Here is a 27,243-nt window from a genome sequence, read left to right on the forward strand (position 1 = left end):
AGGTAGGCATGTGCCTGCATCCAACGTTGCATGTGCTGGATACAGCCCTTATAACTCATAGAATAGCAGGGTTGGAAGAGGCCTGTAAGACCCTCAAGCCCAACCCCCTGCTAAGTGCAGGAATCCAGGTCAGAGCATCCCTGACAGATGGCTGTCCAGCCTCGTCTTGAACGTCTCCAGTGTGGGAGAGCCCACCGCCTCCCTAGGTCATTGGCTCCATTGTCGTATTGCTCTAACAGTCAGGACGTTTCTCCTGATGTTCAGCCGGAATCCGGCTTCCTGAAGCTTGAGCCCATGATTCCGTGTCCTGCACTCCGGGATGATCGAGGAGAGATCCTGGCCTTCCCTCTCTGGGACAACCTTTCGAGTACTTGAAGAGCACTATCCTGTCTCCCCTCAGTCTTCTCAAGGCTAAACAGGCCCAGTTCTTTCAGTCTCCCTTCATAGGGCTTTGTTTCCAGTCCCCTGATCATCTTGGTTGCCCTCCTCTGAACCCTCTTGAGTTTGTCTGCATCCTTCTTCAAGTGTGGTGCCCAGAACTGGACACAGTACTCCAGGTGAGGCCTAACCTGTGCTGAGTGGAGGGGAACTAGCTGGTTCAAGAAACAGGCAAAGAGGCACCGGACCCCTCAGAACAAAATGGATAGTTTAATCAAGGTCCCTGGGGATGCCAACCCAAACTACAAAACATGGACTGCACATGTACGGAATGCCATCATGGCTGAGCTTCTCTGTAACAAAAGGGCTGACTGACCAGGAAAGGGGGCCTCTTGACAATTTTCATCCCCTAACTTTTATCTCAGAAATTGTCATCCTGAAAATGGTGAGCCTGAGTCCCACGGATTTTTAAAATAAAGCCAGCATGGAAAAGATATAGAAGGGGTTGGTTTCTGAGTGCTGTTCTGATCTCTGTAGATTTCACTTCAGTGAACCTGCACCAGCTTCAGCTTTGAACAAACATGGCCACTCGATGCAGTCAGGCGCTTCTGCTGATGCTCTCTTGACTCTTGCTTGTGCCCACAGGGCAGGCCTCTTAGCATCCTGCGCCCCACAGGCAGGCCGGCCAGCCCAGGGCCTCAGCCAGACTTTGGCTCCCTGTTCTCCCAGCCTGGTGCTGAGGTGTCTAGGGCAGCAAGGGGGACCCACATGTGGCCTGCAGCGTCTCTGGCAGGCTCTGCTGGAGCCTTCCCTGTCCAGGTGGGGAGGGAGCTCCCCAGGCAGGGAGAGATGGGATTTGCAAAGCCTGGGCCCTGCTGCCTCTGCCCCTCCCAAAGCCTTTCCTGTGAAAAGCAGATCGCCCATGTTTCAAGGAAGCATGACGTAGTAGTAATGGGGGACTTCAATTTCCCCGATATTTGTTGGGAGACCAGTGCTGCAAAACATGGCCCCTCCCGGAAATTCCTGACTTCTGTGGCAGATAACTTTCTCCTACAGAAAGTAGAGGAAGGAACTAGTGGATCGGCTATCCTTGCCTTGATCCTAACCAACAGAGATGACTTAGTGGATAAAGCAGCAGTTATAGGAACTCTGGGGGAAAGCGACCATGTTGTGCTTGAGTTGTTGGTTCTAAGGGAAGCAAAAGCCAAGTGTAGTCAAACGTGTACGCTGGATTTTAGGAAAGCTGATTTTAATAAACTCAGAACAATGATCAGTAAGGTCCCATGGCAAACAACGCTAACGAGAAAAGGAGTCCAAGATGGGTGGGAGCTTTTAAAAAAGGAAACTCTCAAGGCACAAACAACTCCAACAAGAAAAAAGGTGGGAGACAACAGAAGAAGCCAATGTGGCTTCACAAAAAGTTTAGAGATAACCTGAAAACAAAAAAGGTCACATATAGGAAGTGGAAAGAAGGCCAAGCAACAAAGGAAGAGTACAGGCAGGTGGCACAGAATTGCAGGGATGGCGTCAGGAAGGCTAAAGCAGAGAACGAGGTGAGGTTAGCAAGGGATGCTAAAAACAACAAAAAGGCTTTCTTCAGCTACGTGCATAGTAAAAGGCAGAGGAAAGAAATGGTTGTTCAGCTATTAAGTAAGAATGTCAAAACAACAGATGACAAAGAAAAGGCAGAGGTGCTCAATTCCTACTTTGGCTCAGTCTTCTCCCAAAAGAGGGTCTATGACCCCCCTGGCAAAGGCAAAGTACAGGCTGAAGGGGCAGGATTGCAGCCTGAGAACGATAGGAACACCTAATTACTTTGAATGAGTTCAAATCTCCAGGGCCAGACGAACTGCATCCTAGAGTACTACAGGAACCGGCTGAAGAACTCTCAGAACCGCTGCCTATTCTCTTTGAGAAATCCTGGAGGACGTGTGAAGTGCCAGATGACTGGAGGAGGGCTAATGTTGTCCCTGTCTTCAAAAAGGGTAAAAAGGAGGAACCTGGGAACTACAGACCAGTCAGTCTGACATCCATCCCTGGGAAAATTCTGGAGCAGATGATAAAGCAATCCATCTGGAAGCACCTTGACAAATGCCGTGATTACTCGAAGTCAACATGGATTTGTCAAAAACAAGTCCTGCCAGACAAATCTGATCTCATTTTTTGATCACGTAACCTCCCTTGTGGACCGTGAGAATGCTGTAGACATCATAAAACTCGACTTCAGCAAAGCTTTTGACAAAGTGCCCCATGATCTCTTGATGAGCAAACTAGCTCAAAGTGGGCTACATGAAACAACGATCCGGTGGATCCACAGTTGGCTACAGAATCGGACTCGGAGTGCTTATCAATGGGACCTTCTCAAACTGAGGAGAGGTAATGAGTGGGGTACCGCAGGGCTCAGTCCTGGGCCCAGTGCTCTTCCACATTTTTATGAATGACTTGGAGGAGGAGGTGCAGGGAATGCTGATCAAATTTGCAGATGACACAAAATTGGGTGGGATAGCTAATATGGAAGACAGAAACAAAATTCAAAGTGATCTTGATAGACTGGAGCGCTGGGCAGAAAACAACAACATGAACTTTATTAGGGATAAATGCCAAGTTCTGCACCTAGGAAAAAGAAACCAAATGCACAGTTACAAGATGGGGGATACGTGGCTCAACAACACTACAAGCGAGAAGGAGCTTGGCATTGTTGTCGATCACAAGCTGAATATGAGCCAACCATGTGATGTGGCTGCAAAAAAGGCCAATGCTCTTTTGGGCTGCATTCATAGAAGCAGAGCTTCCAAATCCCGGGAAGTACTAGTTCCCCTCTACTCAGCACTGGTTAGGCCTCATCTGGACTTCTGTGTTCAATTTTGGGCACCGCACTTTAAGAAGGATGCAGACAAGCTGGAGAAGGTTCAGAGGAGGGCAGCGAAGATGATCAGGGGACTGCAAACCAAGCCCTATGAAGAGAGACTGAAAGAACTGGGCATGTTTAGCCTTGAGAAGAGAAGACTGAGGGGAGATATGATAGCGCTCTTCAAGTACTTGAAAGGTTGTCCCAGAGAGGAAGGCCAGGATCTCTTCTTGATCATCCCAGAGTGCAGGACATGGAATAATGGGCTCAAGTGACAGGAAGCCAGATTCCGGCTGAACATCAGGAAAAACCTCCTGACTGTTAGAGCAATATGACAATGGAACCAATTCCCTGGGGAGGTGGTGGGCTCTCCCACACTGGAGGCGTTCAAGACGAGGCTGGACAGCCATCTGCCAGGAATGCTCTGACCTGGATTCCTGCATTGAGCAGGGGGTGGGACTCAAAGGTCTTGTTAGGCCCCTTCCAACCCTGTTGTTGTTGTTCAGTCGTTCAGTCGTGTCCGACTCTTTGTGACCCCATGGACCAGAGCACGCCAGGCCTTCCTGTCCTCCGCTCTCTCCCAGAGCGTGCTCAAGTTCAACCCTGCTATGCTATGTTTCTATGATTCGGTGAGTGTGGTGAGTGCTGGGAGAGCAGGGGTGTGTGTGTTGTGAATGGGGTGTGTGTGTGACTGAAGTGAGCCCCAACCAGAAAGTGAGCTTTTGGAAGGGGGGGATCCAGAGAGAGCCATCAAATGCACTCCATTAAGATCTTTAGGGGATCAGCAAAAGCCCCTCTGCCGCTACCCTTCCATGCTGAGGCTTTTTTCTGGCAATTGGGGTTGTTTCTTTGGAGCATTTTCATTTTCTGCTTTGAATGGCTGATTCTATCGAAAGCCGCTTGGCGGGCTTTGGTTGTGCAGAGCGGCCTCTGGCCCTGACTCTGAGGAACGCCAGTGCCTGGCCCAGATGCAGGCGGCAGGCTGGCCTTGGGGCCTGGCCGGAGCACACATTGCGTGGAGCGGCAGGGCCCTGGCCCATTCCCGCTGGGAAAGTGCTCCGTGAGCCCTGCAGCCTGCTGTGGCCCCAGGAGGAGGGGCCTGAGGTGCGGGGACTCAGAGCCTCTTGGGTCGCCGGGGGGGCTCAGGCCTGCTGCCGGTGCTTCCGCCAGCAGCACTGTGCTGGCGGCCGTTCGTGCTCCCCTTTGGAGGCATGCTGGGGACTGGGAGGGGCAGCGGATGGAAGACCCTCATTCTGAGATCTGGCGGGTGGCAGCAAGGGAGGGCTGTTTGGTGGTGCCCCCCAGCTCTGGAATGCCCTCCCAAGGGAAGCTGGTCTGGCCACGCATGCTGCTACCCCTGGCTTTTTTATCTCTTAAAAGTTTCAAAAGTATTTTTAAAGCCATTTAGAATCTTGGTGTTTTAGTATTTGCAGTACACCTGATGCTGCATCCTATTCCTGGGCCAGCTGGAGTGTTGTTCTGGTGCAGCTCTGTGTTGATGAAACCTGCCAGAGAGTGGGGCGGGATGGCCAGCGGTTTCCTGGGTGGGAGGGGGGCTGTGTTGCCCTTGGCGCTGCTCGGGGTCTTTGCACTCCCAAGGATGGCCAGCCGTCTGGGTCTCTTGAAGCGGCACACAGGGAGCTTTGGGCCCTGCAGGATCTGCTGCGGAGGTGTGCCAGTGTGAGTGGGGTGGCCGGGGGGCTGCTGTGGCGTGTGATGAGGCCTGACCTGCTTGTGAGCTGCGCAAGCCCCTGCGAGGGGTGTCTGCGATGCACTGGGCTGTCGTGTCCTGGCTGCTGAGTGCCGCGGGCTTTCCTCTTGTAGAGCCCGTTTCCTGGAAAACCTGGCTGCCTCCCAGAAGGAGAAGATGGTGGCCATCTCCAAGGGGCGAGCAGAGGTCCTTGCAGAAGCGATTTTGGGTGCTGAGCCGGTTGCCCCAGGTAAGGCAGGGAGGAGCTGAAGGGGCCGGCCAGCCCTGGCCAAAGGCTCGGGCCGCCTTGCAGCCATTGCTGGGAGCATTGGCTCTCCGGCCCTGTCATGCCTCTGAGTTCCTGGCTCTGCGTGAGGTGCCAAGCTTACGGCCCCCTTTCTGCCCCCTAGGGAGGTGGAGCGAGGAGGGCCAGAATGGAAGTGGTGCTGGGACGGAGACGGGCCCTGCCTGGGCCGGCGGCGACACGCCAGGCCACACCTTTGGTCCCACCGGCACCTCAGGGAGCCCTCGGCCTTGCGGCAGTCCAGATCCGTGCAGTGGTGGCGTGGCTTCCGGGAGGAGGCTGCTGCTTGACACACTCTTCAGCAAGAGCCCGGCAGGGCTGGAGGGGCCGCCTTTGCTGCCGGCGGAGGCATGGCTGGCCGAGGCCTGGAGCCCGGCGAGCCCGGAAGGGGAGGGCAGCCCGCTGGGCAAGGGGGCCGGGGGCCAGGCTGACATGCGGGCCCGGCCATTGCGGGCCCAGCTCAGTGTTGAGGCTGAGGCCAGCCTGCAGCGCCTGGAGCAGGCCCTTGTGACGCCCTTCCGGAAAGGCTCTGAGGTGACGCGGGGTCCCTGGCAGCCCAGCCCCCAGCTCCTGAAGATCCGAGATCTGGACTTCTCCGACCTGGGCGAGGAGGAGGACTTTGATATCCTCGACACGGGGCCGGTGGAGGAGACCCCTTCTCTCGGGGCTGCGGCCCCTGATGGGCCTGTGGCTCCTCCCCCCCCGCCAGGCTGCCCCCCTCCGCCCCCCCCGCCAGGCTGCCCCCTTCCCGGCACACTCGGCTCCTCCAGGGAAGAGGCCCGCTCCCCTGCCAAGAAAAAGACAGTCAAGCTCTTCTGGAAGGCGCTCAAGGGCGCGGCCAGCGGGAGGGGCGGCCGATTTGGGCCGGCCACTCTGTGGGCATCCCTGGAGATGGTTGAGATCGACACGGCCAGGATGGAGCATCTGTTTGAGTCCAAGGCAAAGGAGGTGCTGAGCGCCAAGGTAGGCTGCCAGGCAGGATGCAGCTGAGCATGGTGGGGCGCTGCCTGTGGGCATCCCAGCCTTCAGCTGGGAGCGCTGCCCCAGCTCTCAGAAGGGCCCACGTGGACCTGGGGGTGGCAGCGCTGTTTCTGCATGGCTGACGGTGCTGGAGCAGCCCTGGAAGCAGCCTCATGCCCATCTGTCCCTTCGCGGCCAGCGGGAGCCCTCGGGCAGGCGCCTGCCTCCCTCCGAAGTGGGGTGGAGCCCAGAGGCTTCCGCATGCGGGGCCCGCCCCTGGAGCGGTCCCCCAGGCGGCACGCCCCACTGTCCATCTGCTCTTCACCCCCACAAGTCTGGGCAGCCTGGTCCCAGGGGACAGCGTTCTCCCGCTTCCGTTCCGGAGTGGTGTTGAGACAGGAGCAGCACAGACACACTAGGAAGGGTGTTGCCGGCGGGTGCCTCAGGGTGGCCTTGCAGGGGTCTCCTGGGCAGAGGATTGTCCCGCCAAGACAAAGACACCTTTCTTTTCTGAGGCACAGAGCAGCTCTCGGGCCGTTTGGTGTATCCTAAGAGTGGCTAGCCCACAGTGGAGGGAAGAGTTTGGGAAGCCTGGGTCCATGTCCCTGCTCACTGGTTGACCTGTGGGGCAGCTGTCATTTCTCAGCTGAATCAACCTCATGCTCAAACGGTAGAAGCCCCATGTATGCCGCCAAGGTACAACACAAAGGTAATATAGATGGATAGATGAAGAAATGTCAGCCTCCTATTTTTAACCCCCCCCCCCATCTACAAGAAAGCTGTTGATGGGAAGAAGCTCGTGGTGGTCTTGGATCCCAAGAGGAGCAACGCCATCAACATTGGCCTGACTGTGCTGCCTCCTGTTCACATCATCAAGATGGCCATTCTCAACTTCGATGAATTTGCCATTAACAAGGAAGGGATTGAGGTGAGGGGTTTTGCACATCTGAGCAAGATGAGTTAACGTCATGTAATTAAACGCGCACACAGCCTTCGAGACTCTCCCATTGCACCCTTGTCAGAGTTGTGTGGGGAATAGCTGGGGTCTTCCAGTATCTCTGTATCGGCCTTGGCCATGAAGGGTCAGAAGGGAAACATCACGTTCTGGCTAACCTCAATCCCGCTGGTCTCCCCCCCCCCCCCAATTATAGAAAATCATGGCCATGGTTCCAACTCAGGAAGAAAAGCAGAAGATCCAGGAAGCCCAACTGGCCCATCCCAGTGTCCCTCTGGGGTCAGCTGAGCAGTTCCTCCTGGCCCTCTCCTCCATCACGGAGCTCGGCGCCCGGCTCCAGTTGTGGGCTTTCAAGCTGGACTATGAGACCATGGAGCAGGTAGGCTCTCACCACCCCCGTTGGCGGGGCACGAGGCTCCTGCGAAAGGCAGAGAAACTTCCGCTTCGATAGAGGGAGGGGGGCTCTGCCGGTGGTCCAGTCCTGCAGCAAATCGACCCTGGGCAGTGCTGGGCATCTCGGGCGGCCCTGGCTCCCTGCTGCTGCTGCTGTCGCTGCTGCCGCAGCAGCGCATTGCAGTGCTCGCTGGATCCCTCGCGTTTCCTTTGGGCTTGTGAGCAGGCGACAAGGGGGGGTGAGTGAGCAGTCTTCCCCGGGACGTTTCCCAGGAGAACTCGCTCGCTTTCCATCAGCAATGGGCAAGTGGCCCCACGTGAACGGCTTAATTATATCATTTATTGACTGCTCCATGTCAAGAGATATCAGAGTGATGTATGACAGACTAAAATACAAAATGGAGAACATTTCCAGTAACAGCTGAAACATCAGTAAACACGCCAAAGACCTCCATCATGGGTTGTCTTTTATTTTCTTCTTGAGGAAATTGCAGAGCCTCTGTTCGACCTGAAACTCGGGATGGAGCAGCTGGTCAAAAACCAGACCTTCAAGCGTGTCCTTGCCACTCTCCTGGCCATGGGCAACTTCCTGAATGGATCCCAGGTGAAAGAAACTGGGAGGGATAGAGCCTTCTGAGGCCAGCAGGGAAGGGCAGTATTAGCTCAGGCCTGAGGGGCTGTATTTGAGCCAGGAATTTGCCCAGGTCCCAGCATCTGAAGAAAAGTGCCTTTGAACATGTGCAGAGTACTCATTCTTTCAGCACGTAGAGCCCAGTCGTACAAGTGGGATCAGAGCTTGGATTTTTTGTTTGCAGGGTCAGGCAGCTCGTGGCCTTCCAGATGTTGGACTGTAATGCCTATCAGACCTAGCCAGCATAACCAGTGGTGAGGATGATGGGAGTTGCAGTCCAACACAAGTTACCCACCTGTTCTGGGCCAAAGCACACTTTGCAAGAATAAGGAATTAGACTTTGTTCATGTCTACTGCAGACACCATTGGTCTGTCCAGCCAGTGTTGTTTGCGCAGAGCAGCAGAGAAAGGCCTTTCCGTCGCCAGCTTTCCCGGCCTTCGCCAGCAGGCCGTGCTGCCTGGGAATTACGGGAGTCGCAGTCCTACACAGCTGGAAGGCACCGCATTGCTCCCTGTCCCTCTTTCTGACTGGAGATACCAGGCTTGGACCTGGGGCCTTCTGCAGGCAGACCTAGCGATGTTCTCATGGAATTGGCCTGGGCTGCTGTGGCTCCTTTGCAGACATGTGGGGACTGGCTGGTCATTACGTGGGCTTCTTAACTGGTAGCTGTCGCCGTCTCCAAGGGCAGTTGCTGTCCGCAAGCAAGACAGCCTCCTGCCGGGCGTTTTTTGTGGAGAGGGTATGATGTGGGGCATATCCAGACATTCAGAAACAGTGGTGCATTCACTGTCAGCAGGGAGTAACAGCTGAATTGGTGTTCCTCCCCTGTACAAGAGCTGAGGCCCAGGGCAGCTCCCATGTCTGATGGAGCAGGTCAGCAGTCCCTCTTCCTGGGTTGCCTCCACGCCCTGACAGCTCTGCTTCTGCTGCAAATAAAGGAATTGCAGCTGAGTGTGGTCTTGGCTTTCAGAGCCACGGGTTCGAGCTGAGCTACCTGGCAAAAGTTTCTGAGGTGAAGGACACCGCGCACCGGCAGACGCTGCTGCACCACTTATGCCACACTGTGGTGGAGAAGTTCCCGGGCACCACAGACCTCTACTCGGAGATGGCTGCCATCACGCGCTCTGCCAAGGTGGGAGGCGCTTGTGCCGCGGGAGGCCTTGCCTGGAGTGCAGGAGAAGGTGACCAGTGGCCACTGTGGGGAAGCCGCTTCCCTTAATCTCACTTTTCCCTAATGAGGTGTTTGGACGTTTTCATTTTTAGAATAGTTTCTGTTTCAGAGCCTAAGGAACTTCTTGCCACGATAACCCGGAATTGCACAAATTGACACTCTTCCGTTGCCGCCGGTTCTGCTGGAATGCTTTAGCACCTCCTTGCAGCTTGATATAAGAGGCTTAGGCTTGAGATGGACACCAACACTGAAGACAAATGATTCTTAAAGGGATACTGTGTACATGAGGGAATACTGTTATCAACTTTGGGGCTTTAAAAAATGCCTACATTTTTTAAGCACTCAAGAGACGCTGTTGCTGGTCCGAAACTAATTGGCTTTTTACCTCGGGTAACCTGGAGGTTTAGGGAATCTGACCTGAGGTAAAAAGCCACATTCACTCACAACCAGCGCCAGGTCCTTGGCACAGTCTTCCTCTGACACCAAAGCTCCTCCTGTTGTACTCCTGGCTGCTTGGACAGTTTATCTGTTTTTAAGGTCTGCTTGTGTAACCTCCTCCTGGTAAGATATGAGCACAGGGCAGCCTCCTGGCATGACTCAGCCACCGGCTCCTCTTCATCGGATCTTCACCAGCAACAGATGGTTATCATGCAGGGAAGGAATACCTCAGTATTCCGTTGCTCACCTCCTCCTCCGTTTACTCTGGTCCTCGCCTTCCCCACCATCCCCAGCCAGCTTCCCCACCAATTGTCTTCTCCATCCGCCAGTTAACTGCCCTTCTCCCACACATGCGAGAACCCCCAGCGATCAGAGTCAGATCTTTCCCAGCAGAACAAGAAATGAACTGACCCGACGGTTACAAAGATTAAAAGCAACCACCACCCTTCTCTCCCCTTTCAGAATCTGCTCCTAAGTAGCTGCTACTAAACAGGCCACAGTGTAGTAACAAGGCCTCGGGCTCTGACAGTTACAGTCGAACGTCACCCCTTTTTCCAAACTCAGAACTAACAGTTATGCATGCAACATTTCTCCACAGCTGTACATCCCTTTCAGTAGTGTTGGAGGCAGCATGGCAATGTGCACCAGCTGCTGGGGCCACGAGTGGGAGGTCGCATTTGCCCTCCTGTCCTGCTTGTGGGTCTCTTGCAGGCAGCTGATTGGCCACTGTGTGGACAGGATGCTGGGCTAAAGAGGGCTTTGGTCCAATCCAGCACAGCTCTGTGTGTGCTCTGAAGAGTGCCAGATCCCTTAGCAGCATCCCTAAGAATTGCTCTGAGGCCTTGCACTCCCTTTTTAGGTTGACTTTGATGCGCTCGCCGAAAGCCTGCTCCAGCTAGAGCAACGGTGCAAAGCATCCTGGGATAGCCTGAAGGCCATCATGAAGCATGACACCAAACCAACACTGAAGAGCAAGCTGATGGACTTCCTCCAGACCAGCACCCAGAAGATCGTTATCCTCAAAGTTGTGCACAGGCGTGTCTTGAACAGGTTTGTGTCCTGCAGAAGGATGGGGCCCTTTGGACTATGCTGTGTTTGTGAGCTGAGCAGTGCCCGGCCAGCCATGTAGAGCCTGGCTACTGTCCTGAGTCTGTGTATGTGCTCTGCATCCGGGAATCTACATGTTCTTCCAGGGAGCCCTGGGTGTGAAGAAACCCAGATACAGAATGGATTTTGTGGCATATGTTGCTGTTCAGAGCCAGACTTCCAAAGGATTCAGCATGTTTGGGTTGGGGGTGGGCCAAGGGGATGGCAATAGGAGAGATGGAGGATGGGGTCCCAGGAGCGAGGGCCATGGGAGAGGTCAAGGGGCTGGCTAGCATGTCAGAGCACCTCCCCAAAGTCAGCTGTTCTCAAATCATGCTGCAGTATGTTTGTGTGGAGCACATCAGTGTCTGAGATAATCAGTGCAAGTCCTTCCCTCCCTCCCCTCTCTCTTGTCGAAGACTGAGCAAGCAATGCCCATTAGTTTTGACACCTTGCCCCCCCCCCCCCCCCGGTTGGCCACTTTATTTCAGACAAGATGGAAGCTCAAATTCACAAGCATGCAATTCTCTGCCAGGCAATACATGCCGTAGTTCCACAGTATGTATTTATTTGGCTTGTGCCTGTCTTTCCACCAAGAAAATGGCACTCAGGTGGTAATCCCGTCTGGCTGCGCGCACTCTATATGCCTACTTTCCAGTGGGTGACTGTGTGTGTGTATGTCTCTGTCTTTGTGTCTGTCAGCTGTGACTTCCTGCCCTGAGCTTGGAACGATCCAGATGCTGGCCTTCTGGATTTGCAGGGCGGCCTTTTCTCTGCCTCATGCTGTCCAGCAGAGGTCACTGGCTCAAACTGAACTGCTTCTTCCGGTGAGGAGGCTGCATGCAGCCGCCTGCTGCAGGGGTGCCCTCACTTGGGCCCTTCCTGGGCTAGCTGGGCAGAGGAGGGCAGAGCACGGCGGCAGAGTCCCGAGCAGTTGAGCCTCGCATCGAGTCAGGCGCAGTGTGTCCAGAGGTCTGGTGGCCGCCACTCAAAAAGAGGCGCAAGGCCACAAGAGGCATCTTGGCTGAGCTGCCAAAAGACTTCCACCATTTGGCCCTTCCAAATGTGTGAACCTAATGGGCTAAGGACTCAGGGATTTTTCACAAGAACCCTGGGAATTGTAGTTCTTTGAGCATGCTGGGAGAGGCTCATTTTTCAAGATCTTAATCACCTGATAGAAGAGCACTTCATCTGTTTTCTGTTACCTTTGTATCTCACCTTTCTTCCAAATGGCCCAAGACAATGTACACTGAGTTTCTCCCATTTTTAGCATTGCCCCAACGCTGTGAGTTTGTTTCGCGTCTCTCTGATCCATTATACCTCCTTTCTAAACCAGGGGAAGGCAACGTGGGGCACCCAGGCAGCTTTCCTGGCGCCTGCCAAGGCACCTGGGCCTCCCACTTAAAAGAATAAGAACACCCCTTTCCTTGCTGGCAGCTGGGATCGCTTCTACGTGGAGTGAGGGCCTTCAGCCGCTGCCGTCTTGATGTCCCATGATGCCAGCTGGGGCCAGTTCTGATGGGGCACAGAGACATTCTGACATAGGAATGAGGACGTGTGCGCGAGAGAGGGTGGACGTGTGTGTGTGAAAGAGAGAGCACGTCTGTGGGGGTGATCCTGAGTGCAGGAGAAAGAGAGAGGGGAAATGAGCGGGGAGAGAAGAAGAGTTCGCCTTCTGTGAAACAGGTTTTTGTTGGCACAGGAAATTGTGGATTCAGGGGAGTTAATCAGTGTGTTGTGGCTATGGATGTAAGAATTGCATCTTTGCTCACAACACACACAAGCATGCCCCATCTGAAGCTCTGAGCACAAACACACAGCCTATGGAAATATTTGCAAATTCATACACACCTGCTCGTGTTCATCTTGTTCCCAATTCCCAGGTGTATTTGCGCAAATCTAATTTGAGCAAATTTTCTCTGTAGACTAAATCAGCCCCGCTTTAGTCTATGGAGGAGATTCACGCAAATTAGGAGATGTGTGCAGATTTGGGGGAGATTTGCACAAATCTCACACTTGATTGCTGCTCACTTTGCACAGTTTTCCCATTTACACAAAAAGAGCAAGTATCGGACATGAGCTGAATGGTCAGATGCTGGTTGAAGCATTCTGGGATCTCTAAGAGCACTCATCCGCCCATCCCTAGTTGCGCCTTGTGCACTGTCATCCTTCGTGACTAGCTGCGCCTCCCATGGCACCATTTTGTGATGGTGCCCATAGAATCATAGAATAGTAGGGTTGGAAGGAGCCTGCAAGACCATTGAGTCCAACCCCCTGCTCAGTGCAGGAATCCAAGTCAGAGCATCCCTGGCAGGTGGCTGTCCAATTTCATCTTGAATGCCTCCAGTGTGGGGAGCCCACCACCTCCCCAGGTAATGGGTTCCATTGTCATATTGCTCTAACAGTCGGGAAGTTTTTCCTGATGCTCAGCCGAAATCCAGCTTCCTGTAACTTGAGCCCATTCCATGTCCTGCACTCTGGGATGATCGAGAAGAGATCCTGGCCTTTCTCTCTGTGACTACCTTTCAGGTACTTGAAGGGCACTATCCTATCTCCCCTCAGTCTTCTCTTCTCAAGGCTAAACATGCCCAGTTCTTTCATTCTCTCCTCAGAGGGCTTTGTTTCCAGTCCCCTGATCATCTTCGTTGCCCTCCACTGGACCCTGTCTAGTTTGCCTGCATCCATTTTAAAGCATGGTGCCCAGAACTGGACACAGTACTCCAGATGAGGCCTAACCAGTGCTGAGTAGAAGGGAATTTCATGTGATTTGGAAGCTATACTTCTATTACTGCAGCCCAAACTAGCATTTGCCTTTTTTGCAGTCACATCACATTGTTGGCTCATATTCAGCTTGCAATCGACAACAGTTCCAAGATCCTTCTCGCTTGTAGTATTGTTGAGCCAAGTATTGTAACTGTGCATTTGGTTTCTTTTTCCTGGGTGCAGAACTTGGCATTTATTCCAATTAAATTTCATTCTGTTGTTTTCCACCCAGCACTCCAGCCTATCAAGATCACTTTCAATTTTGTTTCTGTCTTCCAAGGTATTTGCTATCCCTCTGCAAATTTGATGAGCATTTCCTGCGCTTCTTCATCCACATCATTAATAAAAATGTGGAAGAGCACTGGGCCCAGGACTGAGCCCTGGGTACCCCACTCGTTACCTCTCCCCAGTTGGAGAAGATCCCATTGATAAGCACTCTTTGAGTCCGATTCTGTAGCCAACTGCGGATCCACCGGACCGTTGTTTCATCTAGCCCACTTTCAGCTAGTTTGCTCATCAGGATATCCTGGGGCACTTTGTCGAAAGCTTTGCTGAAGTCGAGGTATATGATGTCTACAGCATTCCCACGGTCTACAAGGGAGGTGACCTGATCAAGAAATGAGATCAGTTTCGTCTGGCAGGACTTGTTCTTGACAAATCCAGGTTGGCTTCGAGTAATCATGACACTTCCTCAAATTGCCAAATGTGCCCATTTTGGATGGTGTTGCACTCCCCCACATGTGGCCTCCAGATGTTTTGACCTACAACTCCTCTCAGCTCAACCTAAAGGGGGGGAGGTTCTTTGGTGGCCTGAGTGGCTTCAATGGCAGGAAGCTCGTTCCTTCAGCCGAGGCTGGTGTGCCATTCCCCCCAGCCCCCGGGCAGAGAGAGCCCGGCCACCGTCATTTTTGCCCTGGCAGCACAGAGCTGCCTTTGAAGACTTGGGAGCGGCACTTGGGTCAAACTGCAGATGCTGCTGGAGTGTCTCTTGCCTGCTTGGAAATGGGCTCCCAGACTCTTTCCAGCTGTTGCCTTTTGCCAGTGAATCAGCTCAGTTTGGCTCGAAGAGGAGCTGATAGCAAAGGAGGAGGGAAAGAAAGGAGTGGGTAGGGTTGGTGGTTAAGGAAGTTCTCAGTTAAAAATACCCCTGATATCATCTATTTGTAAGAGGAGCAGGTGACAAAGCTTGCGAAGGGGTACAGTTGGAAGTGCTGTCCGCCTTTGAACCCCCGAACAGCCTATGAGCGGGGCCTCTTCAGACGCACCTCCAGCAGGATCTTGCCTGAGCATGCACCCAGCCTCGGAGGGCCTTCTTTGAGCCCCACCACTGGGAGGGGAGCCAGGTGGTCCTTCTCTGTGGTGGTGGTGCACGAGCTCTGGGTTCGTGCCGTGCCGAGTTTGAGGTCAAGTGAAAACATTTCCCGCCCCAGCCCCTGTTTCGACTCTGCTTTTACAGATTGCGGTGTTGCTGTGGCTTCATAGTCTGTAGTCCTATGGACGGACGCTCTTGCTCTGTTCTTAGCCTTTCCTGTGGGCTGCCTTGGGAGTTCCTCTTTGGCAGAGCGAGGTGCTGTGCCAAAAGAGAAGCAGCAGCAGGGAGGCAGGGAGGGGCTTGCGACCCCTGCCCACTTCCTGGGTGCTTTCTGGGCAGGTTCCACGCCTTCCTCTTGTACCTGGGCTATGACACGCACTCAGCGCAGGACATCAAGGTCACGGCCTTCTGCCGGACCCTGCGGGAGTTTGCCCTGGAGTACCGCACGTGCCGAGAACGAGTCCTGCAGCAGCGGAAGAAACGGGCAGCATGTCGGGAGAGGAACAAGACCCGTGGCAGGATGATCACGGAGGTGAGCCGCTGTAGGGTCCTTCCCCACCCGCTGCCCCAAATCTGGCTGGACTCACTAATGTCGGTCATGTCCCAGGGGCAGTTTCCTACATCAAGGGCTTGGTGCCTCCAGCCCGCTCGAAAAGTGTAGGAAGCCGGCCCCCTCGTGCCTGGCATAGCGGTCTCTGTGGACGGGAAGGGAACTCCGGCGGGAGGAGGCCAGCAGGCGTGTGTGTGCGAGCACGGGGGCACGCTGCCCCGCTTCAGGCGCCCCCTCGCTGCCGCTTCTCTCCTTGCAGATGGAGAGGTTTGCCACCGCCACCCAGAGCGACGACTGCTCCAGCTGCACCCCAGCTGTGCCCTCTGCCAGCCCAGTGCGGCGGGGCGACACAGGCCACGGGGACATGGCCAGCGTGCTCACAGAGCCCTCCAGTCACCGCTCCCGGGCCAGCAGAGGTAGGGAGAGGCGGGCCTTGTCCCCAGAAAGGATCGGGGCGTTCGTCTGGCTCCTTCCTGCCCCATTCAGCTTCTTGACCCCTTTGGGCTGAGGGCCCGTCTCTGGGCATGCACTTGCCATCCATTGGCCTCGGAACTTTGATGGCCAATGGCTCGATCTCGGGACAGCTGTTCCAAGGTCTTTGGGGCTGGGTGCCATGGGGCTGCCACCCCAGCAGGGCTCCTGGGGCCGATCCTGCTGGCCTTGGGTGCTGCGCCAGCCCCTGCGCCCTGTCCACAGCACGAAGGACCTGCCAGCATGGGTCTTGCTGCGCGGTCACGAAACGGGGTCGGCACAGAGGGGCGCACTCCCGGTGTCTGCTCTGCACCTCCTCCTGGAGAGGGGCTGAAGACTGAGCGCCTTTCTAGCTTGTGCTGGGCACCGCCGTTTGCTCCAGGCTGCCTGGGGTGATGGGCAGCATGGCTTACGAGGCGCGGTGGCATCTGGGCAGTGTGCCAGTGACCACCATGGGGGCGGAGGGGCTGCTGGGACGTGGGCTTGGCAGGCGGGCTCAGTGGCCCTGGAGTGCACAGGGCTGGGGCCGGGCTCTGCTTTCTTCTGTTGCTGCTCGCCTCGGGTTGCCCCCGGGCCCTGGAAGTGGCCCCCACGCCTGTTGTCTTGAGCAAGTCCCTCCTTGTGAGCAGGTTGTCGATGCCCGTGTGCCAGGGTTTGCGGGGGGGCGCGTGTCGTGGTCCTCACTGTGGCCTTTGTTCCAGGTGGTGGCCAGTCCAGCCCACCCAGTGTGCCCCCCACCCCCCTGGACGAGGCATCTGGCTCTCCCGACGAGGAGATCATGGACCGCCTGGTGAAGTCAGTGACGCAGAGCACTCTGCCGCGGCTGGGCGCCGGGAAGGAGCGCAGGCGCTCCCGAGTGCACAGGAAGTCTCGTAAGTCCCGCCCTTTCTGCCGCTCCCCTCCCCGTCACGCATTCTGCACCCAGAAGAGCCGCCCGCATGGTATGAACGCACCAAGTGGCGTGCCGTTTTAATTTTGAAGATATCGCCATGTTTTGCATTTTGTATAATTTCTTCTGGCTTTGCTACTCAAGGAGAAGGACTGAGAGGCCTTCAGGGCACAGAACCTTCCCTCCCCACCCAGAAAATCCCCCCCCCCGCCAGCCACTTAGTGCCTCTTCTGAGTTTATCTTTGCAACAAGGAGGGCTAGAAACCTGCTCTTAAATGGATGGCTTCAGAGCGTGTTCTGTGTTAGGCCCGGCAGGACTGAGCTGAGCTCGGCTGAGGGGAGTTCCTCAGTGCTGCCCTGTCATGGGGACGTTGGCTGCTGGGGTGGGAGCTGCTGGCCTTGGGGGCAGGGAGGGGGCTGCGCCTGTCTTCGGGCAGGCCCTGGTTGCTCCGCCCTCCGTGACTCCTTTGCGCTTTGCCTTCTTCCCAGTGAGGCGGACCCTGAAGAGCGGCCTGAGCGACGAGCTGGCGCAGGCCTTGGGCCTGGCACAGGCAGCTGGAGTGGCTGTGTGAGAGCGAGGAGCTGCCCCTGCGCCATGCGCCGCCTGAGGTGCAGGCCGCTGGAAGGAGCGGGGCCGGAGTGTGTGCATGCCCAGCGCAGAGCCCTGCCGGCACTGCCCTCCTCAGGCTGCCCCACCAGCAAAGGGCCAGGAAGCGGCCTGGATGCCCTGCTCACCCCGACGGAATCCTGCCAGCGTGTGCCACTTGGGTCGCAGCCTCTCTGGCCGGGGGCGGGTGCAGCCATCTCGGACCCACCCTTTCTCACGGAGCCAGCCGTACCCGGCCAGGAGCAGCACTGTGTGTGCGTGTGCTGGACTTCCACCCAGCGCCTGGCTCGGCCTGCGTGCCTCAGGAATCGAGAGCGCCGATCCATGGCTAGGAGCCTGGACACGCTCTCTCTGCCCCCCCCCCTTCAGCAGGTTAAATTGTCCCCGGCCAGCTCTGCATGCCGCCCCCTCCAGCCTGGGCCAGGGCCTCACTCCTGGCGCAGCCCTCCGCCTCGCTTGCCCAGAGGAAAGGCGCCCCCCGGCCCCTGTGAAGCACTGCCTCTCCCACAGATGGTGCCTGAAGGCATCCGCTTCCTGTCGGCCCGCCTGGCCCAGCCACAGCCCGAGAGAGGAGCGGCACACCAGCCCTTCTCGCCCCCCTGCTGCGGAGAAGCAAGGCGCCCGGCTCCTGCGCAGCTCTGGGTGGAGCGGTCCTGCACACGGGTGCCTCTCACTAGCTGCAGACTCTGGTGGGGGTGGGGGGTTAAAGGCTGGGGGCCAGCTTTCCCATTACATAGAGCTCCTATTTTAAATGTTGGTGTTTGAAGTGAGAAATAAAAACAGCTGCAATACAGGCTGATGTTAGTCTGGTAAAGTTTATTTGTAGCATTTATATGCTGCTGTCCATATTCAGTTCCACATCCATTTGAAATAGCAGTACCAAAAACATAAAGCGGAGCATGAAAGAGAGCACACAGCGTAGCAGCAGCCCGTCACCCGTTATTTCTGAAGGCTTCCGTGAAAAGAACCGTTTCACCCAGCTCCAGAGAGAGGACAGGGAGGCGGCCATGCCGGCCTCTCTCGGAAGGGATTCTAGAGCATCGCGCACACTCTGCGGCGGGAGAGCACTGGAGCTGGCCCCCGTGGAGGCGGGGTGAGCAAGTCCCAGTGTGGCCTGCAGCCTCAGCACTGCCTGCTGCTCGTTGCGCTGCTGCCGGTGGTGCGGGAGCCCCAGAGCTGAGCGCCCTGGGCCAGGTGACTGTGGCAGCGCCTGTGGGGCTGTGGCGGCAGGTAGCTGAAGGCCGCCCCACCTGCCTGTGGGGGACTTCTCATCGTGGCCACATTTTCTCTTGGTTTCACCCCCCTCCCCAAGCTGCCACCCAATCCTGCTTGGAGGAAACATCTGTATGGATTCCAAGAGAAGTGAGAAAAAGTTATTCACGGTGGCTGGGCTTTTGCACATCCACATTAAAGGCTAACATAATTATTGTGGCATAAACCATTTTGGCCAAAGCTATTCATAAAAAGCTGACAGAGTGGACTAACACAAGCAATCACCCCCACCCCTGAATTTTTTGTTACTCTTACCAAGATTTCATTTAACTAAAAATTCTAAAATCCCAAAAAGGAAAATACTACGAAGCTCAAACCACCACAGAGCAAAAAAAGCTTCAATAATTCATGGAAAAGAGAAGAAAAAACACTAGTGTTACTGGGTGTGTGTTTTTTTAATGCCACCGACCAATCTATAGGATCAATAAATTAGGATACAGTATATACCCTAATTTGGCCTCTGTAAGGTGCATATGAAATCCATCTACATCTATCAAGGTAGGCCATATGTAGCCAGATAATAAGCACCATCAATATTCCAGAATTACATGTTACTATAAAAATCTCTAAAGATACCCTGTGTGCATTTTGCATACCTTTCCTTCTCACTCTGCAGATGTAAGTGGACTTCATAGCAAAACACAATATCATTTATTTCATTTCTTTATCACACCAACCTGTATTTAGAAAAGCGCGAACATGCACAACGATATGCAAAAATACTCTGCAAAACTGGACATGTACCTACAAACTGTACAAAGTACACAAATGAGTACACATAGACAGAGTGCCAATGTTACCTCTGTTTTGGAATCTTCGGTAAAAGAAAAGTAGCCAGTACAAGTTAGCATAAATGATTACAAATGGCACAAAACATATGTAGTGGTAAATAATTCTATAGACCACTTACATTACCTTTGAACATACATGTCAATTTTTACAAAATATGTTAACATATATTGCTTATGTTTGGGCACTTAAAAATACACTTTGGTGTGATACTGTCTTGCTGCTATTGATGAGATTGTTTACTCATCATGTGGGATCTGGCATGTAGAATCTACTTTGGGATTTTTACTAAATCATCAAGATCCACCAGCCAGAGCCAAGTGCAAAATTAAACCACCCACTTCTTTGGGTTGGCCAAACAGAGGCCTCTTGTATCCCATTTGGAGCAGTTAACTGGCACGATTACTGCAAGAAGGAGCCTCGAAAAATGATCACCCTTTTCTGGAGTAGCTGGACACTTGGGGAAGGGTTGAATGGAAGCAGGACACTGACAAGTGTTAGTTCAACACTTTAAAAACCCTGAAGGTCACCTTGCTACGTGGCCGGCCTTGTGCACTTACCTTTCCAACCTGTCACTGTCAACAGTGTGCAAAGTAGCCTATATGCAGTCTCATAGAATCAGAATAGTAGGGTTGGAAGGGGCTTGTAAGACCATCGACTCCAACCCCCTGCTCAATGCAGGTACCCCAGTCAAAGCATCCCTGACAGGGTGGCTGTCCAGCTTCCTCTTGAGGCTGGAGGTCAAGGCTGAGTTAACACAAATCCTTTATTCATGCATGAAGGTTGGTGGCCAACAAAGGGGAAACAACAACCCTCCTTCCAGAACAACACATTCGTGTATCTGAGGAAAAACTGGCCAGAGGACCAATCACAGTATATCACCATATATGGCACCCAATATCCGTTATTCACAGCAGTTTCTTAATCATATGATTATTCCAAATTAGGACTGCTTTATTGCAAAGCTTTTATAGACTCAACAATTGGCAAAGTCAGAAAGCGACAGTTGGCAAAGTGAGAGAGTATGTTCCAGGAAACGTCTGGCACATTACGGAAGCCTTCCAAGTTTCTTAAGGCCCATTGCTAGGGTGTGTCTGACCCTTGCTCTTCATTATAGCAGACAAGCTAAAAATGATCTTTAGCAAAATAAAAATGATTCTCATCAATCACCCTTTTGATGCCTCTATATTAAAGGAAGCATCACACTTTGATCTGGCCTATTTGCTTCTTCAATTAAGATATTACTTCTATCTCCCTCTGTCCCTTCAATAGTATGCATTTCTTCATATTTAACCTGTAATTCTGCATATTCAGGTTCCTTTTCTATAGCTACCATACTGAGGTATTGATGTTGAGGGACTATCTGCATCTTCTTTGCTTTTTGGCAGAGACAGAAGGACTTTCTACAAGAGGATTGCAAAGACAACAGAGTAATTCTTCTCCTGGACTGACTTGGCTAGGTCCTCACCCTGTGAATTTATGTCTCCCTTCCACCCATCTTTTTGGGGAGCTGGAATACCCCCACCTGTGGGGGGTTCTTGTGCTACCAACTTCTCACATATCCAACAGTTTTTCAACATTGCACCTTCTGCTAATACTTTCAGGGGCTTCTGATGAGGGTGTGTAGGCAAGGTCTTGACAGCTGGACTTATCTAACTCAGCCCCACCAGAATATAGACCCACATTTTCTGTGGTCAGATTACTCTAATGCAGAATAAAATTTATATGCAAAAGAAAAGAATTGCTAAGCAAAAGGTATAATACTCTAACATCTTAAGATCCGCTACTGCTATTAAAAGAGCTGTGCTTGGTGTTAATGTTATCAAAAAGACAATAGACACCACAGCAGTATTTGTTAGTTCTGACATACACAAAAGATATATTAACAGTAAGTGATAAGCAAAATACAGACACAAGAAGAAGAATATAAAACATCTCAAAAATATTTGGAAGTTGAATTTTCCAAAATCTAGGGGTTTGGCTTTTGGTTTTTTTCTTTTAGCCACTGGGGACCACTTTAATTTCTAAAAGGTAGCATTTCTGGGCACTCAAGTTCAAAAATATTATTCCGCTAGATATTCTTCGAGACTGCATTGGCAAGGCTTCACTCGGCAGGTGTGCTTCAAGGAATTTTACATTTCAGGACTTGTCCTGGAATTGGCTCTGCTTTCCACTGGCTGGAGGAATCTCTCTTTACATGGGAAGCATGCATCCATGTAGGCCTCTCGGCAACTCTAACAGCTGCACGTGAAGCGGCCAAGACTTGGCATGGACCTTCCCGCCAGGGCTGGAGACGCGTGGCTCTTTATCCACACCCAGTCACCAGCACCAGTCTCGTGGCACAGCTCTTCAGGCAGCTCACTCCACGATTTCTGGGTCTGTTGGTGGAAGCTTGACAAAGTTTTAGTGAGAGCTTTTACATATCCCATCTGCAGGTCCATTAGTTTCCTCAGTGCTGGGGCTGCTTGCAACTCTGATGGCCTGGGCCTGCCCAAGAAAATTTTAAAGGGGTGAGACCTGTTCGTTGATTTGGAGTGTTTCTAACCTTCCTTAAGGCTAGAGGCAATGCTTGGAGCCATTTTAGGCCTGTGGACTGTCCAATTTTTGCTAAGGTGTTTTTCAGAGGATTATTCATGCATTCTACCATAGCTGAGGGCTGTGGATGATACGGAGTGTGAAATTTTTAACTCTATGCACAGTACTTTACACAATACCACATTAGTGGTGAAGTGACTGCCCTGATCAGATTCTAAATGTTCAGACAGGCTAAATCTCGGGATAATTGCATTCAATAGGATTTTCTTTACTGTGGCGGCATCCGCCCTTCGACTGGGAAAGGCCTCTGTCCACTTTGAGAACATGCACACTAGTACCAAACAGTACTTCTTCCCTTCTGCTGGGGGCAGCTCCATATCATCCATTTGCCATGTCATTCTTGGCATTTCAGGTCGGGGCGCAATTCCAGGGTGTGCACGGGTGCACTGGCCCACATTGTGAGCAGCACAGGCGGCACCCCTCCGAGTTCATAGAATCATAGAATAGAATCATAGAATAGTAGGGTTGGAAGGGGCCTACAAGGCCATCGAGTCCAACCCCCTGCTCAGTGCAGGAATCCAAGTCAGAGCATCCCTGACAGATGGCTGTCCAGCCTCGTCTTGAATGCCTCCAGTGTGGGAGAGCCCACCGCCTCCCTAGGTCATTGGTTCCATTGTCGTATTGCTCTAACAGTCAGGAAGTTTTTCCTGGTGTTCAGACGGAATCTGGCTTCCTGTAACTTGAGCCCATTATTCCGTGTCCTGCACTCTGGGATGATCAAGAAGAGATCCTGGCCTTCTTCTCTGTGACAACCTTTCAAGTACTTGAAGAGTGCTATCCTATCTCCCCTCAGTCTTCTCTTCTCAAGGCTAAACATGCCCAGTTCTTTCAGTCTCTCTTCATAGGGCTTTGTTTCCAGTCCCCTGATAATCTTTGTTGCCCTCCTCTGAACCCTCTCCAGTTTGTCTGCATCCTTCAAGTGTGGTGCCCAGAACTGGACACAGTACTCCAGATGAGGCCTAAGCAGTGCTGAGTAGAGGGGAACTAGTACTTCCCGGGATTTGGAAGCTATGCTTCTATGAATGCAGCCCAAAAGAGCATTGGCCTTTTTTGCAGCCACATCACATTGTTGCCTCATATTCAGCTTGTGATCGACAACAATTCCAAGATCCTTCTCGCTTGTAGTGTGGTTGAGCCACGTATCCCCCATCTTGTCACTGTGCATTTGGTTTCTTTTTCCTAGGTGCAGGACTTGGCATTTATCCCTATTAAATGTCATTCTGTTGTTTTCTGCCCAGCGCTCCAGTCTATCCAGATCACTTTGAATTTTGTTTCTGTCTTCCAAAATATTAGCTATCCCGCCCCATTTTGTGTCATCTGCAAATGTGATCAGCATTCCCTGCACCTCCTCCTCCAAGTCATTCATACAAATGTGGAAGAGCACTGGGCCCAGGACTGAGCCCTGCGGTACCCCACTCGTTACCTCTGCCCAGTTGGAGAAGGTCCCATCGAGAAGCACTCTTTGAGTCCGATTCTGTAGCCAACTGTGGATCCACCGGATCGTTGTTTCATCTAGCCCACTTTGAGCTAGTTTGCTCATCAGGAGATCATGGGGCACTTTGTCGAAAGCTTTGCTGAAGTCGAGGTATATGATGTCTACAGCATTCCCACGGTCTACAAGGGAGGTGACTTGATCAAAAAATGAGATCGGATTTGTCTGGCAGGACTTGTTCTTGACAAACCCATGTTGGCTTCGAGTAATCACGGCATTGTTGTCATTATTATGTTAGTTATTTTGTCTGTGCTTGAATGGATGCCTGGAATAGACCAGTGCTTAAGAAGGTTAGCGACCCCCCCCCTCAGCACATGTGTCCTTGCTGATGAGACACATGAGCCAGCCAATAGGCAAGAATACGGGGTGCAACAGGTCGGCCATCTGTAAACAAAATAGTCCATTAGGGTGTTCTGTGGTTCCTGCAAGATTCTATGCTTTCTGCTCCTCCAGTGAGGCTTGTGACTGGAAAAGGGAAATTTCAGAAACAGTCAGAGGGGTTAGCAGAGGTACTTGATCAAAAAATGAGATTGGATTTGTCTGGCAGGACTTGTTCTTGACAAATCCATGTTGGCTTCGAAAAGGAAAAGGAGGGGCGCACTGCGCTTTCAAGGCCGCCTTTGCTGCCGCATCTGCATGCGCGTGGGGTCTGACAAGCCCTGTGGGCTTTGCAGTGGATGACACCGATGCCTCGAGGCACGTGGATAACGTCTGATAAGTCAGCAATCAATGTTCCGTGTGCTACTCCACTGCCACTCGAAGTTCTGAAGCCACGATTTTTCCAAATTTGCTCAGTTGCGTGGCACACGCTGAAGGCATATCTTGAGTCTGTAAAAACAGTTACCGTCTGGCCGGCGGCTAAAACACAGGCCCGAGTCAAAGCAATTACTTCAGCTGCTTGTGCAGATCGAATTTCTCAAAGAAAGAAAGCTTCTGGAGTGTCAGAATCAGTCACAACCGCATAGGCAGTGAAGGGCACATTATCAGTCTTTTTGCAGGATCCATCAGTATACAAGGCTTGGTTTCTAATTCAACTATATCTTCACAGTTATGGCAACAATCATCATAAGTTTCAAGAAAAGGTAACAGAATAGCTGGATTAAGAACCTTGCAGCGCACAATAGTGATGGCAGGATTAGAAAGTAAAGCTTTTTCATAAGTAGTTTGCCTCCTGACAGAAAGGTGCTGAGTTCGATGCACAGTTAGGAGAGCAGAAACAGAGTGAGGCACCAATAGGTAAGGAGAAACACAATAGACTAATACACCTAGTTCTAATAGGGAGTCAGTAACAGGAGCAATCCCTCCCACAGCATCCCGTGACAATGGATACTGCTCAACTCTGGGCCATGGGTTGTTTTTCTGATACTTTATGTGCGCAAGTTGAGCATTCTTCAGCAAACCCACCTCATTTGTATGGGTTGCCCACCAATGAGGAGGCACAGCCCCCAATGATGGGTGATCGGACACTTCAGCAGCTGCTGGTTCCTCTGTCAAAGCTGCTATGCGCGCAGGGGCAGCCGCACTAGGCAACTCTACCCACACTCCATCTGGAGCACATTTAATCATAGCCTGAAATTTACACAACAAATCACAACCCAATAAATTCACAGGAGTAGGAGACGACAAAAAGGCATGCTCTTCAGTAAGGGGCCCCAGGGAAACAGTGACGGGCTGAGACATGGGACACATAACAGAGTGCCAGAAATGCCAATAGCTGAAATGGAAGACCTAGAGAGGGGCCAGGACAGAGTCTGGGGAGAAACAGTAGAGTAGCTCCAGTATCTACGAAAACAAGGTTGAGTGGACCCATTTACAGAAAGAGAGAAAAGGTTCAGAAAGTGTTTTCCCAGAGCCATGCCCGAGCCTGGGCTTGCTGGGCGTGCTGCCCTGGCAGCCAGCAGGAGCCTGGGGATTCATGGGGAGAGGGGCCGTGGAGGCGGTGGCCAAGCGCGAGGTGGCAATGCGTTGCTGAGGCTGCTATTCTCTTTCAGTCTCACGGCGATCACTCTTCCAGCGTCCAGGCTTCTTGCAGTGATGGCACAAGCCGGCGGTCGCTTTCCTGGTCTTGCCTGAGCAGACGGCACGGTGGAGACGGCACAGCAGACGCAGTAGTAGGATATTGCAGCTGAGCTAACTGCATGGCAGCTAATTGGGTCTTCTGGTCCTTCTTCTCTCGTTCTTTCTGGTCATTCTCCCAGAACTGGGTAACTGCTGCAAGGATGGCAGCTGGAGTTGGTCCTTTCCACCCGATCACTTTTCCTTTACTTGTTTGGCCATGTCGGGGGTGATGCCATCTATCCAGCAGGTCACACACAACTGTTGGTTAGGGTCTTCTGTGATGTCTAGGCGGGTTGCTTGCTTGAAGTTTTCTGAGAATCGGGACCAAAAGGCTGCAGGATGTTCATCTGGCTTCTGCTTGCACGCCTGGACTTTAGACTAATCTGCAGTTACTGGAAATACTTCACGGACTGCATTCAGTAAACTCTGTCATTTTGGAGTGCTTGTAGTTGCAGCTCAGTCTGGGAAGTGGGTCTGGCCATCTAGCTCCATGATGCGCAAGCTGGTCGCCGGCCCATCTGGCTTGCTGGAGGATGAGGGCGGCTTCCTCAGCCTGCACGCTGCTCTCAGAAGCCACTCGACATCCTGGCTGAGAGGCACGGGGCTCTTCAGGGGGAAGCCATGAGGCATCTGGGGGGACTGCTGCTGTTCGATTATGCTCTGTTTTCAGATCTATCAGTTGTAGAACAGCTTTTGTCGTCCCCCCCCCCCCCCGCCGCCCATTCTTCAGCAAGACCTGTTACAGCCCACCCTTTTTTCTGGCTTTCTCCCGAAGGCGGGTTTTAAGCTCTGGGAGAGCCAGCTTCTCAAGCTTGCCAGCTGAAGCAGTAAGGGATGGATTGCGGGGGGAGAGGGGGGAGGGCGAGAGTGCACCCAGCGAACAGGGTGAAGAGTCAGGGGGAGAAACTTCCAAGGTTGAACTGAGAGGGTGAGCAGCAGGAGATGTTGCATGAGTTTTCTCATAGTAGCTTGCTCTACTGGAGAAGGTACAGGAGGAGGAACAGAAGAATCAACAGAAGGAGTCCACGGATCAGGGAGATCTTCAGGCTCAGGGGGGCAACTAGGCAGAGAGGGATACTGAGGGACCTATGGGGGAACAGACCCTGTAAGTGTTTGCTGGCATTTCTGGACTATTCCTTTTTGAAAACTTTCAGTCATGTCTTTCACCTGTTGTTCTAACTTCTCTACTTTTTCAGACTGACTGGCTATGTGGCGGTCTGATTTTTGTTTGTCAGCAACATCTCTCCACAAATACCAATAATCTATTTGACTAGGCTTGGGGTCCTCTAAGAACCCTTTTAAATAATTTAATTTTGCTAAATCAAAAGAACCTAATTCAGGCCACTGCAATGCTGGCTTTTCATACACAAACCCATTCCAAACATAGAGAAAACCATTCATTTTATGGGCTGTCCAGCTAGCAATTTTCCTGGCTGACTATAAGTGTTTATGGTGCGTGCCAACGAGCACTGGGTGGCCGTCCCTCTGGCTGCGCAGCCCCCACGGCGGAGTTCCAGCCTCGCAGCTCTCCACAGCCGACAACGCAGCCGAGCCATCAGGCCAGGGCCGCCAAAGAGGAGGACGCGCCCC

General features: G+C 52.8%; 1 protein-coding gene across 3 annotated transcripts in view; it reads left to right on the top strand.

Moving 5' to 3' along the window:
* The window catches only part of FHOD1 (formin homology 2 domain containing 1), a 73,341-nt gene extending 50,224 nt beyond the window's left edge, over positions 1 to 23,117 (top strand). For all 3 annotated transcript variants that reach the window (XM_084812339.1, XM_084812340.1, XM_084812341.1), the window contains 11 exons: positions 5,051 to 5,166; positions 5,327 to 6,183; positions 6,956 to 7,108; positions 7,332 to 7,514; positions 8,013 to 8,132; positions 9,131 to 9,292; positions 10,629 to 10,819; positions 15,270 to 15,462; positions 15,740 to 15,896; positions 16,653 to 16,823; positions 17,330 to 23,117. In XM_084812339.1, the coding sequence (XP_084668465.1) occupies positions 5,051 to 5,166; positions 5,327 to 6,183; positions 6,956 to 7,108; positions 7,332 to 7,514; positions 8,013 to 8,132; positions 9,131 to 9,292; positions 10,629 to 10,819; positions 15,270 to 15,462; positions 15,740 to 15,896; positions 16,653 to 16,823; positions 17,330 to 17,412 (2,386 nt within the window). In that variant the 3' untranslated portion in view covers positions 17,413 to 23,117. The remainder of the gene's footprint in view (positions 1 to 5,050; positions 5,167 to 5,326; positions 6,184 to 6,955; positions 7,109 to 7,331; positions 7,515 to 8,012; positions 8,133 to 9,130; positions 9,293 to 10,628; positions 10,820 to 15,269; positions 15,463 to 15,739; positions 15,897 to 16,652; positions 16,824 to 17,329) is intronic.
* The last annotated feature ends 4,126 nt before the right edge of the window (positions 23,118 to 27,243 follow it).

This window comes from Heloderma suspectum, chromosome 8 (assembly GCF_057233095.1).
Source record: "Heloderma suspectum isolate Gila_16-S chromosome 8, 16-S_ref, whole genome shotgun sequence".
NCBI classification, from domain to species: Eukaryota; Metazoa; Chordata; class Lepidosauria; order Squamata; family Helodermatidae; genus Heloderma; species Heloderma suspectum.